This window comes from Schistocerca serialis, chromosome 4, assembly GCF_023864345.2.
Source record: "Schistocerca serialis cubense isolate TAMUIC-IGC-003099 chromosome 4, iqSchSeri2.2, whole genome shotgun sequence".
Classification (NCBI taxonomy): domain Eukaryota; kingdom Metazoa; phylum Arthropoda; class Insecta; order Orthoptera; family Acrididae; genus Schistocerca; species Schistocerca serialis.
In genome coordinates, this window is record NC_064641.1 from 754,241,823 (window position 1) to 754,261,166 (window position 19,344).

The 19,344-nt window shown below is 39.3% G+C and overlaps 1 protein-coding gene across 1 annotated transcript in view; it reads right to left on the reverse strand.

Moving 5' to 3' along the window:
- The window catches only part of LOC126474748 (dynein beta chain, ciliary-like), a 734,368-nt gene that overhangs the window by 51,428 nt on the left and 663,596 nt on the right, over positions 1 to 19,344 (reverse strand). The window contains exon 74 of the mRNA XM_050102225.1: positions 10,775 to 10,950. Coding sequence (XP_049958182.1) covers positions 10,775 to 10,950 — 176 coding nt within the window. The remainder of the gene's footprint in view (positions 1 to 10,774; positions 10,951 to 19,344) is intronic.

Genomic DNA, 19,344 nt, shown 5'->3' on the forward strand with positions numbered 1-19,344 from the left:
CACATTCCAGCAGCAAAAGGTAGATAATGACCACGACAGTTTACACTGGTGATAAGCAATGTTGACCAAGAAACTGCAACAAAGGTGTCTAGCATTTTAGTGCACCTGCCACCAGACAGAGCTTACAATAAGCTGAAAGAATAGCTGATCTCTCACTATACGAAGTTCATTGACCTCAGAGTGATTGGTTGGTTTGTGGGATTAAAGGGACCAGACTGCAACGGTCATCGGTCCCTTGTTCCAAAAACTTAAAAACACATACACAGAGTAAAAAAACGGATAATGGAGACAACAGATGACACAGGTCAAAATAAACTCAGACAAAGAACAGACGAAAAGAATTACAATCACACAGAGTGTGACAGTGGTTGGCCGAGCATAGAGACAAAAAAGGAAAAGCCAATCACCGAGAACACATTCAAAATTCAGACTAAAACCGTAGGCCAAAGGCCAGACTCGACACAAAATATAGACAAACACTTAAATCATGTGATAAAAGCCTCCTGCCCGAATAAAACGCAAAGCTAAGTCCGCGATGGCAGAGTCAGCTGTTAAAAGGGCATGGAGCATATCAGGCAGTGCTAACGTCTGCCTGAGCACAGCTAAAAGGCAACACTCCAACAAAATGTGGACCACAGACAAAACGGAGCCACAGAGCGACACAGAGGGGGGTCCTCACGGCGCAATAAGAGGCCGTGCATCAGCCGGGTGTGCCCTATGCATAGCTGGCAGAGGACGACAGACTCCTTGTGAGAGACCTGCACGGAGGACCGCCACACAGTCGTCGTCTCCTTGATAGGATGGAGTTTGTTTGGCATGGGCAGGTTGCGCCATTCAGTGTCCCATAGTTCGAAAATTTTGTGGCGTAAGATTGCCCGCAAATCAGTCGCCAGGAGGCCGATCTCCAGAGATGTGTCACTGGTGGCCTCTTTCGCCAGGCGGTCAACATTTTCATTGCCGGGTATCCCAACATGGCCTGGGGCCCACATAAAGACCACAAATCGGTCGCAATGGGCAAGAATATGCAGGGACTCCTGGACAGCCATCACCGGACAAGAGCGAGGGAAGCACTGATCGATAGCTTGTAAACTGCTCAGGGAGTCGCTACAGATAACAAAGGACTCACCTGAGCTCTAGGGCACGAAAGATGGCGACCAGCTCAACAGTGTAAACGCTGCAGCCAGCCGGCAATGAACATTGTTCGGAATGGTCCCCTAGAGTTAGAGCATAGTCGACACGAACCGTCAGTGTAAACAACGCCAGAACCCTGATACGTGGTGAGGATGGAATAAAAGCGGCGGCGGAAGGCCTCCGGAGGGACTGAGTCCTTCGGGCCCTGTGCCAATTCGAGCCGAAGGCAAGGGCGGGGCACACACCATGGGGGTGTACGCGTGGAGGGGCCCGGAAAGGAGGTGGGAGATGGAAAACCCCAAGCCCGGAGAGAAGCTCTCTGACGCAGACGGCGATCATACAACCCGACCGGGGCCAACGTTCTGAGAGACGGACGACCAACTGCGGGAACAGGAGACGATAATTAGGATGCCGGGGCAAGCTAAAAACATGGGCAGCATAAGCGGCCAGTAAACGTTGGCGCCGTGACTGCAGTGGAGGGACACCTGCGTCCACAAATAAGCTGTTCACAGAGCTGGTCCGGAAAGCACTGGTGGCAAGGCGCATCCCGCTGTGAAGGATTGGGTCCAGCACCCGCAACGCAGAAGGGGATGCTGAACCATAAGCTAGGCTCCCATAATACAGATGGGACTGGATTATGACCTCAGAGTGAGCCATGTACTTTATCAGGAGAAATCCGGTGACAAGACACCATCAGAATTCTGGCAACATTTGCGAAACTTAGTAGACAGCTCTGGAGTTCCTGACAATTTGTTGCCTCATGTTTGGTTGCAACAACTACCGACACAAGTACAAAAAATGTTGGCAGCATACAATGATAGACAATCCAACAAATTACTGCAGGCCACAGAGGGAGTCTATGTAACACTCGAGCCACCCACAGCAATTGCAATGACATCAACAGACCTGCCTGACAGAATCGATTACTGCTGGCCAAAACCACCTGAGGTTACAACTGTGGACTGTGCGGCCATCACACAACAATGCCCATCGACTGTTTCTGACAAAATTCAAGATTTAAGAGCCACAAAGGAAGTGATGGCAATGCAGCCACAGTGGAAGCGATGGCAATGCAGCTGCACATGCAGAAACAATGACAAGGTGCCAATTGTCAAAACCAGGGCCAGTTCAAGTTGATGCCACTAGTATGTTAACCACAATGACAGCAGAAAGGCTCTCATGAGGTATGCTGGTATCATAAATGTTTTGGACAGTACACTGCAAAATGTATGTCACTGTGCATTTATTGAGATGCTCAGAGAGTCCACAATGACAGTATGGTGTCTGCATGCTATCGTCAGAAGCTACCGCTGTACACATATTCTACTATGCTGAAAAGACTGCATGTGGCAAAGTGGCATACCTGCCCAGTGTTCCTTGTGGACACTGGCTCACCCATCAGCATGCTGTCTGTTAGCCACACACCACACAACAAGACAGACATTACACCACAACTGAAGGCAGTTAATAGTTCCATGATCAACACTTATGGATACAAAGTGTGCACCATCAACGTTGGTTTCTTCTATCAGTTCATGTGGTCTTTTGTAGTCACTGGTGTCACCAAACCTATATTAGGTGCCAACTTTCTAGCACATTTTGCATTAGGGCAGGGAACATAGTTGCTAAGTTTAGCGGACAGAAGTAATATAGCAGGAGCTAGAGACAATCAAGCTTAGAGTGTGCTACAAATAACAGACAGCCTAAGCCCCTCAAAGACACACAGCACAACTGCAACATGCAGACCATGAAGTAAGCAAGCAAATGAGTTGCAAATACAAGTTCACTGCAACTGCATCAATTACTACATCTGTACTGGACCAGGATGGCCAGTCTCACTACTCACACATAGAATCACACCAGAACAGATGATAGAGATGAAGGCGATTTTTGAGGAAATGTTACAGTCTGGAGTTATTTGCCAGTTGGACAGCTGATGATCTTTGCCCCTACACCTTGTTCACAAGATAGATGGTTCGTGCAGGCCATGTGGTGATTACTGGACATTACACACAGTAACAATCCAGGACAGGTGTCTGGTGCCCAACATACAGGACCTCATGTGTATGCTGTCCAGCACAATAGTTTTTAGAATCCTTGACTGTGAAAATTAGAACCCTTAACTGTGAAAAAGCATACAATCAGATACCAGTCGCTACCAGTGACATGTCAAAGACTGAGGTGATCACACCATTTGGTTTATTTGAATTTTTATTCATGCCTTTTGTTCTAAAAAATACTGCCCAGACTCAGCAACGTTTTATTAAGCAGGTAATAAAGAACTTTTGTATCACATACTTGTATTAAATTTTGGTGTTCTTGCATTGTGCTCGAGTGGGTGAACAACATCTGTGCAATATATGCTGGTAGCTGTTTGACCAAGGAGTGGAAGAGTAAAGTTACCTTCCTGGGCCACACTGTTTTGGTCAATGACATTTGCCCATTAACAGGTAAAGTTACAATGTTACAATCTCTCTTGAAACAAGCAAATTATCAGCAATTGAGATGCTTCCTGGGAATGAAAAATTTTTACCGACATCACCTTCCCATAACGGCAGCTGTACAGACAGAGCTCGTGGGTGCACTTGCAGACCATGATGCCACAGGATGCTGATCTGTTAAATGGACACCCAAAATGGAGAAGGCATTCCATGACCCCCAAGTGAACTTAAGCCAGGTGGTGTTACTCACTCACCCATTTCCTCATGCACACCTTGCTTCAGCCATTGATGTGAGTCATTTGGCAATCAGTGTAACGCACAACCAACATTCACATCAGCACTGGTGACCACCAAAGATTTTCTCTAAAAATTTACAACCATCCCAATAGAGGTGGAGTACATATGATAGTGAATTGATGGAAATATACAAGAAAGTCAGGTACTTCTGACCTCAAATAGAAGCTCGACTATTAATCAGATCAAAAACTCATTACCCCTGCATTTGAGAATGTTAGTGACAAATGTTCACTTAGACATTTTTGATGTATGCTGCGTTCATAAGCCAGTTGACAACAGTCATCCGCCACATAAAAGGCACAAAAAATGTAGTGGCTTACTACTTTTCTCATATTTCTGGGGTGGCAGAGACAAACAATAAAAAACCCACTGTGGAACGGCCACAGACCTGCAGTTATGACAACTGTTAAGTGACTCATCTAAGGGACAAATTTTGAACAAATTTCTGTGCCCAACTCTAAGTTGAAATTGTGGTGTGATGTTTCCCAGACCAAACCAATAAATTCTGAAGAGCTGCGAAAGAGAGTCTTTGGCAAAGTTGTGAAAGACAGCCTTTGACAGTGCCCATGGCTTATCTCACCTGGTGGCCATCACTATCATTAAATACTTACTGTTCACTGTGTGTGTGTGTGTGTGTGTGTGTGTGAAAGAGAGAGAGAGAGAAAGAGAGAGAGAGAGAGAGAGAGAAGAGACCTTCTGTGAAAACACACACACACACACACACACACACACACACACACACACACACACACAAGTCACACTAGCCTTTGCCCAGTGGCTTCGTATATCAGGGTGTATACGTGGACAAGGAAAGAAAATTCCCGGATTTATCCTGGATTTCCCGGTTAGAAATACTCTTTCTCCCGGGTGGAAACATAGTTTTTCCCTGTTAATTGACAGTATATTTTCTCTCGGAACTGTATAACTTATCAATCCTTTGAATGGATATTGTTTTATACATGCGCATAGAATTTCCCGGCACTTTAGAAAATGAAACACCTTTTGGAAAGATGTTTGATGTGCAGTAACATGTACGCTGCATATTTTCGTATTGCGAAAGTATAAATTCGAATTCCACCAAGCACCACATGTTACTTTCCGAAGCATTGAAATCGAAATTGCGATGCGAATTTGTAAGCCAGTCATAGTTCATGTCACGTGATCTTGCCAGCCGATGACAGCATATATTCAGAGCTTCGGACACGTGGTGTAGTCAGCCAATAGCAACATCACTGTTAAGTAGCGCAAACACATGAACAGGAAAAGTTAATGGTTTCAATTAATATATATAATGTTGCTACAAGAAAAACAAAGCTTTCACATATAATATTGATCTCTAAGGCCCATACGCTGCAAGAGAAGCTAAGCTTTCACATATAATATTGGGCTTTTATGCACGTATTACATTTTAAGATATATCACACAAATGTACCAGTAAATTTTTTAATAACGACATAAAAGTGTGATCTTCTGGGCTATAAATTCTTCTAAGTAGCTCGTCATCAAAGAGCTGATTTTTAAATGAGTCCCAGATTCCCAGTGAAGTAGGCATCGACCTTATATTAAGCTTTTCAATGTTGTTTCAGGATGTAAATTTCCTTGGGTACCAGTACTTTGTTATCTCATGTCTGGTTCTTTGTTATGGCATAATGCCATACATTCTAGGAGATGAAAACGTACACTTGAAATGCTCTGAACAGTTGAAACTAGCCAATAGTTTGAAATTAAACCCTTTGTTTCAAAAATATTGACTGCCTCAGCGGAAAAGATTAGTGAAAGAAAATTTCTTCAGCAAACCGATAAAAATAACTTCATTGTTCTGCATGGCAATTAATGCTTGACTGTCAGAAAGGTGGAAATAAAATAAAATCTGAAACTAATAACGTATTTTGGCGATCCGTAATTATGTGAATGTATTTTAATTCACATGACAGCTCCCGGCCAAAGAAATCAATTTTGTTTTCATTTGACATGAGTGCAGTAGACGAAGAGGAAACAGCAAAATCACTAAATGTAAACACGGGTCACATGGAGACAACCCACTTCCCTATTATAACTCAGGCTGCTCTGCGCATCAGACCCGTATCTACGATATTTCCGAACCGGGGCAATAGAAGATAGTGGCGTCCCTCGAGCGTTTGAGATAGGACGTCGAAAATTTAAAAAAATAGAATTTTGAAAAATACATTCATTTTGTAGCGCACATCTTTCTGAAGACTCTGATACATAAAACATACGTGTCCGAGGAATTGTAAGACATGTTATCTGACCTTAAGTGTGCCAAAGTGCAGCGCCACACCTCTTCACACAACATTCTTCTATCGCACGTCACTGTATTTCGCTCTGTGGAATTGAAACGTGTATATTTTGTACTGGATTCCATCAAACTATATTCAGGACAGTGGAAATTAAAATGTCCTATGGTGCCTCTCCTGCTTCCAGTCTGCCAGTTTGACATCCTGCCCTTCTTTCTTTTCTTTTTTTTTTAGAATAAAAACTCTTCAGAAAATTTGCACTCTTTATTCCCTATTAGCTAACAACTTGCTGCTTTGTGTGACATAAAATTAAGTATAGGATACATAAAGCCAGTAAGGAGAAGAGACAAGCAAGACAGTACACATTTCTTCAATCCTTAGCTCCTAGATTTTTTTCTACCTAATCTTGTTACAGGTTTACATGGCGTGCTTTCCTTTCTGCGAAAGGATCTATTACCTCATCAAAGTTTGTCAAACGTTTTGCTACATGAAAAATCGAAATGTCGTTGTCTAATACTGAAAAAGCTGTAATTACAAATAGGCCCAAGACTGGTGTGGTTTCTCGACCTGATTACTTGTATTTTGTCACTGTCTGCGAGATAAAACAAAATAGGGCTTTAGAATACTGCAGCAATTGTAACACACGCCAAATAAACGAGATCGTTTTGGCAGAAATGGTTGTTTTTATAACACGGCAGATTATAATTCACAAAGTACCAATATCAAATGCCTATTAGGCCTACTACAAGTAAAAATCTTTATGTTAGGAAATAGTTTTACACTTCATTCATACGCTCCAGTTTCTCAAGCTTGAGATCGATAAGTAGTAATGGGAAATTTTTATAGAAATTTGATATCGTCTTATTCTTCCATAATTTGTGTGATGTCCCCGTTTCTTCTCCTTCCTCGTTCTAACAAACAATGTTGTCATCACTAATTCCGTATCTATTCCTGCCAATGTCAAATCTTATTCGCTAGTTAACTTCACTAACTCTGCCAGAATCACCAGTTTAGTTAGCCTGCGATTATTCTCCGGTTAGGCATTGTTACGTGTTTGTACAACGCGTTTTCCGCGCTACTTCCAGAATAGACCTTAAAGCGGCTGCTAGCCGGAGACTGTAGAACTGGCCCTTGCTAGTATTGCGATCTGGCCAAAAATTTTCTGTCAAATTTTCATTTTCTTGGATACATTGAGAAGATAATACGTAATCTTTCTTACCTGTTATCTCTGTTAGTCGTTTATTCGCACTCTGGTAGTGTGAATCTATGGATTTGGCTGGTAATCGTAACAACGCTCATCATTTGCAAACCCTATCAACCAAATAGTCAGACAGTGGTTGGCTTTCTTTCGTTCGGCTATACTCTGCTCAGCTCGTATAGCCCCCTTTGTCTGCAGGAAAGTTTATTTCTAGATGTGACGAGGATTCCACTGACAGAGACATCACGTACACGATGCACGCATTCACAAATCAACTTATGATTCATTCAGAAATCAACTCAGAATGTGTTCAACAATGTTCACAAACCGACAGGGACACGTTTCAAAGTCATACGAATAATCGATAGACCAACGTGCGGTGGATGCTAGGCGCTTTGTGAAACAAGTTTTATATGAATTTGCCCCCTCCCCCACACTCCTAGATCCAGGGCAGCTGCGCAATCTGGCAGCTTGGGCATGCCAGTAAACTTTTTCCCGGTAGCACCTAGCTGCTTCTTTTTTTTTTTTTTTTTTTCTGTAGCCAGAAGTGGAAGAAGGTACTACTCAACTGCGCATGCGCATTATCCCACTCATAACTGCTAAAACAAATCTAATGTTAACAGTTGTGACGTCATGCTCATCGGAGGCAATTTGTTGTTACAAAGCATTGCAGTCTTACTAAAGCCTTTGACACATTTTGCTGTTGGCAGACGCTTGTATGAGCACTGTGTTCTGTGCACTGTGTTGCTGTATATGGCGCATTTCCTTTGCAATTTAAGTTTTATTTTAGTTTTTTCTCTCGTTCATGTTTTATGGCTGCAGTATTATTCTGCAGTAGCAGGATACAGTAATATCCTTTGTTAGAGTATTGGTTCTTACCAGTCAAAGTAACAAAAATTTAACAGAGAACAAACACAATGAAAAAATTCCTGGATTTCAAAAAAATTCCCGGGTTTTTCCCGGTTTTCTCCTGGATGAAAAAATTCCCAGGTTTTTCCCGGATCTCCCGGTTGTCCTGGGTCGTAGACACCCTGTATATGTATGCTTTTGACACATATATTGAACACACCTCTCCTCCCCCTATGTGTCCACCTCTCTCTACCTCTACCTCTGTCTCTCCACCACATCCTCTCCCACCTCTATCTGTCTGTCTCCTTCTCCCACTCTCTCTGTCTCTTCATCTCCTCCTCTCCCTTTCTTTGTCCATTTCTTCCACCCCAGTCTCTCTGATCATATCCTCCTCCCCTTCTCTCTTTCAATCTTCACATCCTCCTCTTACTTTCCCATCTGCCTACTACCCTTCTATACCTTCCACTTGCCTCATGCATCTCCCCCTCCTCTTTCCTCTTTGTCCATTTCCTCCTCTATCCATCTCAACCCGTCCCCAGCAATGTTCATTGGCAAGTACAGCCCCAACAATAAGTTCAAGAAAACAGGTGATACTACTCCCACAACATGCCTGTCATGCAGGACAGGTTAGACTTCAGGGGCTTGAAAATCATTTATTTGCCTCTGACATACAGAACATCATAGAAAGCAGGTCAACGAACAAGATCATTACTGCACCAACACAACACACCTATAGCACAGGGTAGCATACAAGCTGGGGTCCACAAAACAATTTCTTCCCTCTGACATATTGGCTATCCTGCAAATGAGGTTGACTGGCATTGCAATTCTATTCCCACAAAACATGCCTGTCATGCTGGGCAACCTATATGCCAGAGGCTGGAAAAATATTTGTTTGCCCTTATATCTGCACCTGTTGGAGCTAGGAGGTGATAAATCCCACAGTGATGACAGTCTTGAGGTCTGCTGTTTCTGTGCCGAATTTGGTTGAAATAAAATCCAGGGGTTTGGGAGGAGATCCCCAATATACACACATACACTCTGTTTTTTTTTGTGGGGTTTACCCTGTAATGTAAGTGACTGAGACTCAATTGTTTTACTACAGAATACATCCAATTTTAAAAAATCTGATACTGTATCATGTTATTTATATTATTATTATGTGACTATATTTCACACTTATTAATATTGTATCAAAGAATTATGAATTGTGTGCCTAATGATGATAAATGTAATGCATCATTGTGAAAAATTACAAAATTTCAATCATTTGTAATAGTGTACTTATAAGTTTTTGATTGCTTGAAGCAAGCTCGTCAAATTTGGATGAGTATTAAGCTTGTCAAATTTGGATGAGTATTAGTAAGATTTTTGTGGTGGAGTTGTTTTCATGTAAAATTAATGAATAGAAAGATCTAGAATAAACACAAGGTAATGTTGACTTGGTTATTAACATTGTAAAAATGCACTTTAAATTGATTAATAAAATAATTAGGTGCAGAAATAATGTGCCTATAACTCTATTAATTATAGTAATGAAAATAATTAAGCATAATGTCTGAAATTTGGTTATCTTTATAGTAATAGTTGTATAGACCTATGTTACAAAACTTGTAAAAATTTGGTTTACATCAAACATTTTCATTCTTTTGTAAAGAGTAATTCACACTTGAATATTTGTAAAAACACAATTTTTCATTATAAAAAGTAACTGTTTTGATTATACACTAGTAATCTGCTATTGTTACTTCTTTATATATCCAACAGTGGCTGCAGCCACAACAAACAGTTTGTGAGTGTGTGTTGAAGATCTAATTCAGCTGTTAAAGTCATGGTTCAGGTAAGTTGTTACAAAATGATCTTGAAGATTGGAAAGGTCAAGAATTGGAAAAATTTGAGAATATTTTTGTTATATCTGTGAAGAGTAAATTGGAAGCTGCATGGAAATGTTGTCAAGTTACTATTTACAATTGAGATCCCTGGACCTAATTATTCAACAATGAAGTTAAGTACTGGCATTCACATTATCTTTTTCTAACATTACCTGATTGAATACTGAATCATGGTGATGCATATTATTTTAATGTTTCAACTAAATCACCTGTAAAGTACATCTTATTTTTTGCAAAAATAAAAAAATACTGTTTTATTTAAATACTTGGATAGTAATGTTAGAATCCTAGAGAAACACTGAATGTATGAGCATGTACATAACTCACATGTGCGCGCCCACACTCACACTCACACACACATACACACACACACACACACACACACACACACACACACATTGTTAGAAAATTTGAAAATATGACATCTTGAAAGCAGAAGATTACATGATAACTCAATAAAAAAAGTTAAAAATAACTAGATCTGTGTATCAGAACAGAAAATACAAAATGTAGTGGCCAAGGCGAAATAACATCGTGCACAGGTTTGATAGAAAATGCTGTTTATTATGGAGAAGGTCTACTCACAATAAACAGAAAGAAACTGTTGAAATAGCTATAAAATGTTAGAACTAGTGATTCATATTACATATGATATTATGCATTATAGTTAAAGTTATTCCTTCATTTTGATTTGATAGAGTGAATACTCACAAGTCCAGGTTGCATTAATTCTTCTAAGTAGGAAATGCAGAGTCGGCGATCCCAGTCATCAGTTATGTGTCCACCATACATAATCTCACCAAACAGATAACGCAGATCTTCCCATGGAACTTTAGAATTTGCTTCTAAATAGTTGTATAAGACATTCACACTAATTGTCAGGTCACCTGAAATATATTTTGCAATAATGCATTAAATTATGTAACAATATATTAAACACTTTAGAAAATGTTTGGTCAGGGATTATGTTGCTGACAACTGAAATTCTGGTGTTAAAAATGAAATGTGGTAAGTATGTAATGAGACTGTGATCCTCTAATTGCTTAGTCACATGGGACAAGGTTGATATTAGAATGCAGTACACCTGGGTACTTCTAGCACTACCAATCATCATTTAGTCTTTCTGCCTGCTTTAAATTGTTTTGAACATTGGTTGGAGAGGCACTGCTGTATAATAATGCCACAATTATCGTTGACATAAAAGTTGAGGAACATACACTTCAAATTCCTTGTAAAATAAAAAAGACAACATAATCTTTTCAAACGTTAAAGAAGATTTTTGGTATTAATTCTATATCACAGGCACAAGTTTTTGTAATGACACTAACAGTTCTCTGCAGTTTGGGAAGAGATTGAAGATTACAAACATCCCAGTCAACCTCTAAAGGAAATATTACAAATGAATAAAACTGTGAGGAATGACTGTTGTCTGAGCAACTGGATGATCACCATATTTGTGTGTGTGTGTGTGTGTGTGTGTGTGTGTGTGTGTGTAGGATAAGCATTAAAGAGCATGGTCGTCAGTGCAGATGATCTCCACTATGGAAAACATTAATAAAGTGGCAGTAACAAAAATTTTACATTATGAATTTAACATACAAAATTTTGTGCAAGAATGGTCCTGAAAAACCTTACTCGGGAACAAAAACACAATCAGGAGAACTAGACTTGCTCACATATGTCATAACAGGTATCAAACATGGATCTTCAAACAAGACTCAGGTGTCAATGTATTGGAAGATCCTCAGTTCACCAAGAAAGAAAAAACATGAATGTGCAAGACAAAACTGAAGGCAATGCGGATCTCTTTTTCCATTATCAAGAGTAATTGTTGTGGCTGGTTGGATGCCTAAAGATCAAATCAATGATCAGAAATACTATGGATTTGCAGCAGAACTACACTCCTGCTCACAGTACCCTATGTGTCAAGCAGTTTTTAGCAGACAAGCACATTTCTATGCTCCAGCATCCTCTGTATTTACTAGATCTTAGTCAGTGTCACTTCTGTTTTCAAAAGTGAAAACTGCATTGAAGGAACACAATCTTGGTCTGTGGAACAGGTAGATTCATCACAGGGGTTTGTACATAGTGACAACTGATGAGCTACAGTACTGATATGAACAACAGAAGACACATTTGCAACAGTGGATAGACAGAGTAGTAGAACATGTTGAAGGGAACACAATAAATCACATTTCTTACACAAGTAGTAAGTTTAGCCTATATGCGGCTACACTACAATGTGTGATCCTCACTTGAATAGCAATGACTCATCATTGACATTGTATCCCCCTTCCTACCTGTAGAACTCTGCAGTCTGAAAATTAGCGTACTTGGTTCATGGAATCTACTAGTTAGCAGCTCATGGTCTTGTGATTCATGTTGTTGGCCGTCACTCACAGGGCCTCAGGTTCAATTCCTGTCTGAGTCAGGGATTTTCTCTGCCCTGGATTGGGTGTGTGTGTTGCTTCATCATCATGCCATCATTAATGCTGCACAAGTCACTGATGTGATGTCAAATAAAAAGAATTTCACCAGGTGACCACAAAAACACATGCACATTTTATTTCTTCATGGGATCTACTTTACAAATAATTGCCCACAACCACACAGAACACAGCATGGCTAGCTTCACTAAATATGTTATGTATTCATTAACTGTATAGTTGCAAATAATGCTGGACAAATAAATGTTAGTAATTATACCCATTCGCTTTTCCTTGAAAAGTAGTTTTATCAGATTATATCAATTTCTGTTAATATAAACTGATTCTAAAATACCCAGCAAGCATAGGTTCTCCAACACAGTTTAAAGCTTCTGTTGTAGTCTAGAGGAAGAACTTAATGTATAATATCATACAAGTTCACCCACACTAGTGCTCATATAGTGCAGTGTCCTAACACCTATGAAAACTTGTTTTCATTGACCACAAAGTCATCCTGACTCGTGATGTTTAAGTATCGTAATACACTAAAATTCAGTTTTTCATCTCTGGCCATGAATGTCCAAATCATCTCTACAGAAAACAAAACCATTTACAATACTAGAGACTGTTGGCTATATAAAGTCCACAAAAATTTTGTAGTTGACAGCAATCTGCTCAAAGACTGGGTTCTTCTTCCTGTCTTAAACTGCAATCTAACCAAGTCCCAAAGCTGAACCTCTACTGCCACTGATGCAGCGTTTATTTTCCAAACATGAAGACAGTTAGAGCATGAAGCATGGAACACATTAGCGAAAGTACCCTTTTCCATCCCCGTCACTGACCTGCTTCAACTGACCAGAGCAAAATTTAGTAAGAAGCCCACTATTTAAATTTAGACATTCACTACAATGAAGTCTACTACAATGGTTTTTCTCTTTTGTTTTTCCATGCCAAGTGAGAGATATTTATAACATGAAATATATGTACTTGTATTTGTGCAAAACAGCTGTCGCATAGCAAATTATACAAACATTGGTTCAACATTTAATAGATCTATTTATATGTTGCAACTTCACTGTCATGCTAGACCTGCACAGTATTACAGTCTGTAACAGGTCCACTGGGTCTCTTTTAACCACAATAATGGTAAATCTATCTGACAGAATTCCACGAAATAAAGATAAAATCTCCAAATGTTATTCTACTAATTAAGACAGTATGTCATTTTGAGTTGGATTTTTATACAGTTTTCTCTATTGCAATCAAACTTCGTATTATTACACACCACTTTTGAATTACAGGAAACTTTATTACTCACTCTTTCAATTATATGCTAATTTTACCATGAAATCATAATTATATCTATAAAATTTCTAGATAAAAAGATAGATAATATGTATGTTTACACTGTGGCTATAGTTACTTGTAAATTTAGAAGTTTGCTGATAACTGGGTCCACAGCCTATACAAAAATTTTTAAATGAAATTTTTGGGGTGTTAAAACATTATTTATTGTGATTGCAATTTTGACATGTTGTTATTTTCAAATATCCTGAAAACAGTAAGTTGTCAAATATAATACACGTAATTATGAAATTGACAAACAATGGTGGGTTTTAAACTACTTATGTGGAATGTTCTAACCCACTGAATAATAAAAAGCTGTGCTATGCTGTGTAAGAGCATTTGCACGAAATGTTATAAATTTATCAGCTGTTCTATATGCCATATACCAAGTGTACCGATATAAAATGAGCGTTAAGATACAAATGTGTCGATAAGGAACATTTGTTGTGAACGAGCCTTAATTTTTTTTTGTTTGGTTGGCATGACATCTGTCAAAGATATTTAGTATGCATCAAGTCAAGGAACAAACAACATCATATGTTTTCATCACGTTAACAATGTCAAATTTTGTACCAGAAAGTGATGATTTGCGGGAAGCATTAATTTTTGTTTTCATCTGAAAAAAAGTGCTACAGAGTCACATCAAATGCTTGTCGAGGCATATGGTTATCATGCTCTATCAGAAGCAACATGCAAAAGATGGTTTCAACGGTTGAGAAATAATGATTTTGATGTAAGAAATGAAGAATGTGGAAGACCACTAAAAAATTTCGAAGACGCCGAATTGCAAACAATATTGGATGAAGATGATACTTTGAGTCAGAAGCAAATGGCAGGAATGCTAAATGTTGCACAACAAACAATTTCTGACCGTTTGAAAGCTATGGGAAAGATCCAAAAGTGTGGAAAATGGATGCCACATGAATTGAATGAAAGACAGATGGAAAACCGAAAAACCATTTGTTAAATTTTGCTTCAAAGACATGAAAGAAAATTAATTTTGCATCGAACTGTTACTGGCGATGAAAAATGGATTTATTTTAAGAATCCTAAATGGGAAAAATCAGGGGTTAATCCAGGACAACCATCAATATCGACTGCAAAACCAGATTGATTCGGCAAGAAGACAATGCTCTGTGTTTGGTGGGATAAGAAAGGTGTGGTGTATCATGAGCTTCTAAGACCCGGTGAAACTGTGAATACTAATCGCTACAGACAACAAATGATCAATCTGAAGTATGCATTGATTGATAAAAGACCAGAATGGGACAGAAGACATGGCAAAGTAATTTTTTTACACGACAATGCACCTGCACACGAAGCAAAACTGGTTCAGGATACAATCAAAACACTTGGCTGGGAGCTGCTACCCCACCCGCTGCCGTATTCACTAGACCTGGCCCCTTCTGACTACCATTTATTTTCACCAATGGGACATGCATTGGCTGAGGAACACTTTTACTCCTACGAAGAAGTCGAAAATTGGATCTCATTGGTTTGCTTCAAAAGACGAACATTTCTATTGGCGTGGTGTCCACAAATTGCCAGAAAGGTGGTCAAAATGTATAGAAAGCAATGGTCAGTACTTTGAATAAAATGCTTTTACTTTTCAATTCAAAATTAATGTTTCATTTAAAAAAAAAAGCTCAGTTCATACCGGTATTAAATTTCATGTAGTAGGCATGGTAACTGGATCATGAACAATAGCATCGTTAAGAATATAATTGCCTAACACTAAAATTGCCTTAGATATGGCCCAGTTACCAGTTACTGTTCTTAGAATAGAATCACAGTTAAAGTCACAAAGATTATTACTGCTCAGATAAACCAAGACATAGAAAATAACAACCTTGCAAACAAGGAAAACCAGAACCAGAGAGTTTTTGAAATTAACAAGAAATTAATTGAGAACAATGCTATCACCCTCAAGGCATATAAAAGGAATAGTTTGGTAACTATAATTTGAGACAATTACACTCCTAAAATGCACAATTTCTTTTCTGCCAATGGTATTGTAAAGTTAAATTTAATGCCTTTCTTACAAAAGAAGTAAATAAGTGTGATTTTATTTTTTTATGAAAAAAAAAATAAAATGAATCTTGGTTATGAACCCGCACACCCCTACCTTACATGCTCAACCAAAGGTCCATAAAAGCGGTATCCGAATTTGCCAAGTTGTTAATTATGTAGACAACCCTGTCTATAAATTCAGCAAAAAATTAGATACTCTGTTTAAAGAATATTATGTTTTGGAAGAAAATTATACTGTTAAAAATTAAATGAACTAAGAGCCAAAATTAAATACATCTCCATTCCTGCTAATCATAAATTTGCTTCCTTGGACATAGCTATAATATTTAATAACATTCTGATTCAAGAGACTATTGAAATCATTGAACAGAATCTTCTCCAACACAAGAAAGTCAGTGTACAAAAAATTAATGAAATCATTACTTTAATACATCTAACACTCTCTTATAACTATTTCAAGTTCAATGATGAAATCTTTTTTATAACCTGAGGACATTTCCAAGATAATTGTATAGTCAATACACTTGCTGACATTTTTATTAACCATTTTGAAAGTCAGTTCTTTAAGAAATTCCTCACCACAGCTAATAAAATTGAATACTATAGAAGATGTGTGAATGACACGCCAGTGCTATTTAAAGGATCACTCAGTGACACTGACATCATTTTAGCACAATTCAATAGTATGCACACTAATACTTAATTCCACCACAGAATCAAAAAAACAACATGCTATTAACTTTTTGGATTTGACTCTAAAGAATGACAATGACACTCATAGATTTGGCATCTATCATAAGCCCGATTGCACTGACAATGTCATCCACAATAACTACTGCCATCCTGTTCCATTATGTGAGTCACAGACTAACAGTCTTCCACCAGAACAAAACAGAATTAACAAAGAACTAGCAATCCTTAGACATGTAACACTAAATTATGGCTTCCTTCCACAAATGATTGATAAAATATTTGCTGCAAAATTACTCAGTCACAATGCTAGTAATGAGATCACATTGCAGAAAGAGGAAGAAGCTAAAACTAAATATTTATCCCTTTCACATGGAGGATCTGTTTCTAAAAGAATAGGTAAATATTATATATAAAAACAAAGACGAGGTGACTTACCGAACGAAAGCGCTGGCAGGTCGATAGACACACAAGCAAACACAAACATACACACAAAATTCTAGCTTTCGCAACCAACGGTTGCCTCATCAGGAAAGAGGGAAGGAGAGGGAAAGATGAAAGGATGTGGGTTTTAAGGGAGAGGGTAAGGAGTCATTCCAATCCCGGGAGCGGAAAGACTTACCTTAGTGGGAAAAAAGGACAGGTATACACTCGCACACACACACATATCCATCCACACATACAGACACAAGCAGACCAGTGTTTGTCAATTTCATAATTACATTTATTATATTTGACAACTCATTGTTTTAAGAATACCTGTAAATGATAACATGTAAAAACTGCAATTGCAATAAATAGTGTCATCACAGCGAAAAGTGGAAACGATTTGATCTGAAAACCTGTACATTACTACAACTTTGCTGCCATGGTGCCCATCACACATTTTGAGTAGTGCACTGTTCGGCTTCTCCAGACCCCCACCAGAGGTTGCCAATCATCATCTGGCACCTCAGTCACCTACAGCCGATAGCCAGCAGCCCCTGGCAGGCAAATGCTCTACATATTGTCATGCAGTGGCTCAGGCCAGCAGTCTGTACCTGTTACCAAACTACCTTGTATCTCTCACTCTACTGTGTTGTACTACTTGTGTTTACACAGTCACACTGTGAACTAATAAACTGTACATTTCTTATAAGTGTGTCTTTTATCACATTCAGACCCATAACACAAGTTGCGATGGTTAGAACTTTCGTGTGCTCAACTTCGGAACTTTTGTGTGCTCAGATTCAGCAACTGCTTCTACAGTGACAGCACCTTCTTCCAGCCATCTTGAACCACTGCAAGGCTACATCGACAGTACAGGCTCCACTGTTTCCACTGTACCGACCACTGCTTTCTGCTGACTGATGACTCTCCTGCACATTTGCAACCTTTTTGTCACATGGCTCCGCCACTGTTTTGTTGCATTTAGGGTAATGGATGTGGGTACTCGTGACGTTTTCTTTTTGTCTTAGATTTCTCCTTGCATGTAACAGTTGTGTCTTTCAGGCCCCTTCCAGAGGCTGGCTTCACTTTCCTTTGATGTCAACATAGTTTTAATGTCACCATCACCTTCATCACATGCACACCCATGTTATTGACACTCAGTGGAATTTTCCCAGTGCTGTTGCAGCCACATCAATATAAATGTCACTTTCTTCTGCACCCTCATTGACTCCTATGAAAACTCCATGGTCAAGGGTGCGATCCTTTCCCTAGCACCTGCTGAGGCAGTTTGTCACAGTGCCCTTTGGTGTGGATCCATCCTTGAATGCTGTTTTCTGTGCTGTGAGCACTCAAACTGAACTGGGGGAGGGGGAGTGACATCATCATCTTTGTTAGTGAACCACATCGATGCATAGCAACAAGCCCATTGGGCGAAAAGGAAGTCACTGCCATTTACACCAGGAAATGAAGCATTGTAATGGACAACCACATTGGCAACAATAACAAGGGCACTGTGTGGCACTTCAATCATGACCCTCATGCTTTGTGCAACTTGAGAGCTGCATGTGGACAGCTGAACTGCTGTTTCACTCCTCTAATTGCAAAAGTATTCATATCTGGGCTCCCCACCATTGGCTCCTGTCAGTCACTGCGTGCTAAGCTACTGCATACAAAATATTTCTGTTCTTGGTTGATTTACTGCTGCCACAACTTAAAAATTTGTTGTCTATCCTACCACATATTTAGTTGTTCCCAGTCTTCATATTATAAATTTGTTTGGGTTACATGTTTTTGTTGCCTTTGGAATTTCTCTTATTGCAACATACTTCTGCCTGCCATACATCGAAGCATGCAAATGTGGACGCACTGTCTCAGCTGCCCATTGGGGCCTGATCCACTGTCTGATCACAACAAATCATTGTGTTTTCCATTTTACATAGAAGTAAGACAACTATTGATGGTGTCACCATTACCAGTTCCAGGGATGCATCCACAGTTGCTCTGGACACAGTGCTTAAAAGAATCAATCATGAGGTGGAATGCTTGGCTGTGTCCTGCAACAAGTGTTCAAATCATTACGAAGCACTGCACAGTCTTTTCCTCTTGGCCCCTCTATCTTGGGGCAGAATCCATATCCACTTTGCTGGACAATTTTGACTCTTCTGGTTATTGGTTATAAGCACCTTTTCCATGTTCCCTTGTGTTGTTTGTTGTTTATCTACTGCAGCAGATTCAACTGTCACAGCACCATCAAACAATGTTTCTGTCAAAGGCCTATTTTGTACAGTGGTTTTAAAGGACAGGCTTCCATTTTTACGAATCTCCTTTTACAATTTTTTCTCCTGCAATGTTGCTTGT